Below are 5,349 nucleotides of genomic sequence, written 5' to 3'. Positions count from 1 at the left end.
GGTGACCCTATTCAGTAACTCTGTCTGTTCCGCTTGGAGCCAAACACGGACAGTCTGGGTTCCCCGGGGAGGGGTTGGCTGGGTTTGTGCCTTTAGGTTTAACTCAGCTCCTCACTTACCTTTAGATGCGCTCTGGGGGGGCGGCAGCACCAGTTGCAGCCATTGTGGCCTTGTCCGGGCGGTGGGAGGGTCTCTGGGGATGGGGGTTCTGCTGCCTCACACGTGCCCGTTTGCTTGGTTTTCCCTGTGTTTAATCAGAACTTCTCCATGTTCTGAGCTCTGCCTTGGTCTAAGCCCTGCGCTGGCACCTTTGCTTTGTTTTGGTTTTTACAAACAATAATTAGGGGTTTTATTTAAATATAAGCTGTCATCTTCCTTAAAAGCCCTCCTGAGACAACTCATTTTTCATGAGCATTCCTCAGACTTAATGACAGTTTAAACCTTTTTTCTGCTCTGCCCTCACTAACCCTAAATGTGACACAGCGACTTCGTAATTGCCCCCGTGAGGGCTGTTCCATCCAGCGACGCATTCATGCCGTATCCCTGGACTCCCCTTTGGGGATGGTTTCATTTGGAAGGCAGTTGCTGCGGGTCACAGGCGAACGGTCACACCTCTGTTCACCCGCGTCCAGAGCACATCCAGGAAGGGTTTCCCTGTTGTTCAAGGAGGGCGTGCGGCCTCGGCTCTTGTGGGTTGTTCCATCGTGGAAACTGATGATTATAGCCGGGTAACCTGTAACAAAGCTACGATGAAGCTCTTCATCTACAACCTCTGAAAAACAGAGTTGCAGTTTCCCAATGAAAGCTGTAAAACTCGCCAGGGAGCGCACCGCATCTGGCGCTTGCTCCATGATGTTAATTCATTCCCGCTGAGTGACCCTTGGGAGAAATGTGATTTGCATAACGAATTTGGCTCATCCAGTTCTGTAGCATTTAAAGGTTGGTGTGGGCTCTGGAGGAGGGCAGAGGACAGCCTCAAACTGGGACTCTGGTGTTCCGCCCAGTGGACTGTGGGGGCAGCGCAGGAGCCGATGGACCCACACTCAGAAAGCTGAAGTGTGACCGTGCAAAGCAGGAGTGACGATTCATGGGAGGGTTCTGAAAGGGCGCACGGCTGCAGGAACTGAATAACCACATGAACTGAAGTCGTATCTTAGACTGCGATGGCACAACAGCAACATAAAGGCCAGAGCTCATAAATAAAGAACAAAATACCAATTAAACCACTCCGCGTTGCTCCCTGTGTAACCGAAACAGCAAATACAGCTTTGCTGTCAGCGGTGGAGTTGTGTCTGCTTTAGTTCAATTTAGAAAGGTTAAAGAATATGAAACATCTTCAAACTTCTAGCAGTTAAATTAGAGTGGAAAGCTAAAAATGGCTCTTCAAGAACTTAGATTTTTCTTAGATTTTTCTTAGATTTTTTTTCTTAGACTGGAATGGCAGCAGCACAGGGCTAAAGGGGGGTCTGCAGTGCTGTGAGAAGCACAGTCTGACACACGGTGACACCGAGGCCCAGCGTTTGCCAGTGGCAAACCTCCCTCCTTCGTGCTGGAGTCTGGGCTCCAAAGGGCAGTGCCCAGGAATGACAACTTATCCTAGAGAATAAGTTTGTTTCTTTGGGATACACCCCAAGAATTTAATTTACAGACCCAGTAATTTCTTCTTACAGTGTCTGTGTCTGTAACCCTGACCTGCACCACATGAACTGACGGTGCGCCTGCTCTCGCCATTTCGAGCAAGGAGGTTGTCTTACCTGAAATCTGCACCTTGGAGCTTTTCCAGCTTCTTACGCTCTCTGTAGTGCCCAGGGATCACGGTCTCACTCCACTTCAGGCTGTGCTGCTCAGCGGGAGCTGGTACAGAGCCACTGCTGATGCTTCTCCTGGGAGGGCACCTGAGACACTGCCGTGAGGCCGGTTGGCACCAGCAGGGCTGAGCCAGGAGCACAGTGTGTGCTCAGACAGGCTTTAAAAAAGGAGGAGGTGAGCAATCGCTGCCGAAAGGGAAAGTTTAGTGCCTTTGGGCTCCAAGGTGAGCCAGCTTTTAAATGTGTGGATTCCCCACAACATGGACAAGACAAATGAAAGCTGTTGCGCCCTCATGAACTCTTCCATAGGTGAGCCTGAGGGCAGCTACGCTGCAGGTGAACAGTAGGGTTGGAAATGCTCCACCTTGTATGGTCCTTACAAGCCCAGAGCTGAGATCTTTGAGGGGTTGGGGTATGTGCAACCTTTGCGCCTCAAAACCTTTAAGTTACAAATCACAGATTCCTAATGTTAAGTGGGAAAAATGAAACAAACAAAGCTAAACCAAGCAGCCGCTCAGGCCGGGCCAGGCCACAAAGCCAAGGCTCGCTGGGCAGCGTCCCCAGGGCTGTCCCACAGCTCGAGGCTGTAGAAGCACTGAGCAGAAATTGTCCTGCGTGAACATCACGTGGCTGCTCCGGACAAGCTCTGAGAGCCCCACCACCTGCTGAAGCACTGCTTGAACACCAACAGCGAGCGTCCCACGCCGTGGGCCAGGGTACGCTCACACATGGCTGAGTAAAGTGCACGGGCTGAGCGCCAGGCCAGCTCCAAGCAGGTACCGGAGCCTAATTTTTAAACCACATGCTTATTTTCTTCTGTAGCACAAATCCTGTCAGGGACACCAAAGCCTGTGCCCGCTGCCTGGGCAGGGCTCAGCGGGGCAGTGCCGTGGGCTGAGCCCCTGGGAAGGGCGGCCAGAGCAGGCCCAGCCATCCCCGCTGCGCTCCAGCAACAGCCGGGCCACGCAGAACGTGCAGCTTTGGTGAGCCAGGGCGACAGGGGAGGGAATGGCACCACCTGCACGGGCCGGAGGCAAAGCCGTGGCACCCAGCAACCAACGCTAAACTGCCACAGCAAAGATTTAAACAAAGTCAGGGGCAGGAGAAGGGGACCCGAGAGAGACAAACTGGCAGAGAACAACTGCAAAAGAACGTGCAGAGAATCAAAGGCAATGGCACCGAACGAGCGCGTGGAGCTGAGACAGTGTGGTCACCCCTCCGGAAATACCCTCACTTATAAATAAGCAGAAAGTAAATGGTGCTGAGGTGTTAATGTGACTCTGCTTCACTGTAACATATCCACCTTGTCTGAATTCTGTGTTCCTTCAGCCAGGCGTGTCACCCACCAAGGACTTTCCGTTTCTGTCAGAGAGAAAGCCCTGCACCAGCAAAGGTGGCGACTCCGGAAAAAAAAAACCCAAGAATTAAAAATACAGAGCCTTCTGGGTTTGGTTTGGTTCTGTTTGTTAGGGGTGTTGGGTTTTTACTTCTTTTTTCTAAAGCAGAGCCTTGAAGGTGACCGCACACAGCACCAGCTCCTTGGGAAAGGGTTGTCTTTGCAACAGCTCAGCCAGTTTTGAGAGGCAAACAGCCATGGTTCCCACGGGCTCCAGCGGGAAGGATTGAAGAACACATTCAAGAACTTGGGCTATGACAGCATCAAGGCTGATGGCGTTAGAATGTCACATAGTGCAAGATCTAAGTTATATCATCAACAAACAAGAGTATTGATGTGCCATCAGGCAAAAAGGGCTGCAGATTGGAATTATCGGAACCAGGCAAAGGGTCCAAGCTGGACAAGTTTCATAGTCCAAACAGCCAAACCAAAGCGTGAGGCCGAGCACAGAGGGCTGCGCAGTTCAAAGCCCGACACCAGCCCTGTGGCCACTCGACACAGGGACACACAAAATGGGAACAAAATAAAAGCAGGTGGGTGGCAGTGAGCTGGCCTCAAAGGTTTAACTCCGCTTTTGTTACCAATATTCTCATGGTTCCTGTGTTTGTTTTTCTAGAGCATTTGTAGCCAACAGCGAGCTTCAGCCCCTTTGATCAAAAGCAGCTCTGAAAGCATGCGCAGGGGTTGGGTCAGTCATTTCTATGCAAGCACGGCCTATGATTCAGCCAACAAAAGAACAGCAAGGTGCAGGCCACCCATAAAGCTTTTCATATGAATGAGCACAAATCCTTCAGTCTCACGAACCAGCGTGTCTGTGTGGGATCTGTGCACCACAGGCCGGAGCACGGTGCTTAGGAAGCCCACACAGCACCATGGAAATCAACACAACAAGGGGAGGCGTTTGGCTTCTCGGCTATAGAGAGGCCTCGACCCCTCCACTTCACTTGGGGACATCATTACAGTTCCCTTAGAGCCTCTAAGCCAGCTGGCCAAGAATTGTTCTTTTCTCACCCCCTGACAGACAAGTTAGTTAATTGAACAGAAATTCTCCACATTATCTCCAAGAATCAAAGCCAAGAACTTAAAAAAAATAATTAAAATAAATCATCTTGTGCCTTGGCTGAGACGTTTTTCTAAGAGCTTTGTAAGATTGAGTCACCCAGTGCTACCAACATCGGTTTTAACAGATATTTTTACTTCTTATTGTGCAGAATTCAGTGTCACGCAGTATCTGCCCTCCCTGAGGCGCAGGGTGGCTGTGGCTGCGCAGTGGTCGGTGCCAGTGTCGGTACCCAGGGAACGTTACCCTTTACCTTCACAATGGGTCCTGCCTTCCCGAGCGAGGATTTCTGAGCTTCGTCTCTCAGAAGCCCAAGCTGCTCCCACCGCTGAGCGCTGGCTCTTGGCCCACGAGCGGCTGCCGTGCAGCACCGGCGAGCTTTCCGCTTGGGATCATCAAACAGAGTCTGCAGGATCCAGGCAGCATCTTCATAAGGCCGTCACCAGATTGTAAAAGAAAAAGCAGGCAGCAGAAAGCAGTTAGACGGAAAAAAAGGATACTAAAAAAAAAAGTAGGCTAAAAGGCTCTACTGCAGAGAACAACCTTTGTGACAAGGACCGCACTGGAAGAACTGATACAGGTGTTAGAATAATGACTGGTGCCCACACCAAGGACAATTTACCATCCTTGCTCCCATAAAACACACATGAATGGGGAATTAATCCTGACCGCTTTCTAAATCCTTTCTCTGCAAGCAGCACTTGAGCAGAACTGTGCAAAGAAAGTGGTTTGCAAGTTACAGGGTAATGTGCTGCAGAAAAGCTGTAGAAAAAAGGTGAAAGATAATAGCAAGTCCAGTAAATCCATAATTTTCTGCTTGTAAAGATTCTTTGAATCTCAGCTAGTTCTGAGCTAAGAACCACATGGCAAACGTCTCAAAATACCATTTCATAATGAAATACCTCTGCATCTGCTCCTGTTTGTGAGAGAACCCAAGGTGAGACCCTGCCTGCTCTCTGAGGCACGCCACAGGCTGCTGGCACAGCGCGGCCTTCACTGGCTCCTCTCAGCCCCATCTGCTGGCACTGCCCACAGCCTGTGAAGTGGCTTTTTGTCTGACCCTGGGACCAACAAAGCTGATCGTT

At 50.6% G+C, this 5,349-nt stretch overlaps 1 protein-coding gene across 1 annotated transcript in view; it reads right to left on the bottom strand.

Moving 5' to 3' along the window:
- Positions 1 to 146: 146 nt before the first annotated feature.
- The window catches only part of CFAP92 (cilia and flagella associated protein 92 (putative)), a 30,983-nt gene continuing 25,780 nt past the window's right edge, over positions 147 to 5,349 (bottom strand). Inside the window, exon 16 of the mRNA XM_054076876.1 lies at positions 147 to 4,690. Coding sequence (XP_053932851.1) covers positions 4,425 to 4,690 — 266 coding nt within the window. The 3' untranslated portion in view covers positions 147 to 4,424. The remainder of the gene's footprint in view (positions 4,691 to 5,349) is intronic.

Source organism: Cuculus canorus, chromosome 11 (assembly GCF_017976375.1).
Source record: "Cuculus canorus isolate bCucCan1 chromosome 11, bCucCan1.pri, whole genome shotgun sequence".
Taxonomy (NCBI): domain Eukaryota; kingdom Metazoa; phylum Chordata; class Aves; order Cuculiformes; family Cuculidae; genus Cuculus; species Cuculus canorus.
This window is presented reverse-complemented; position numbering and strand designations above follow the sequence as displayed.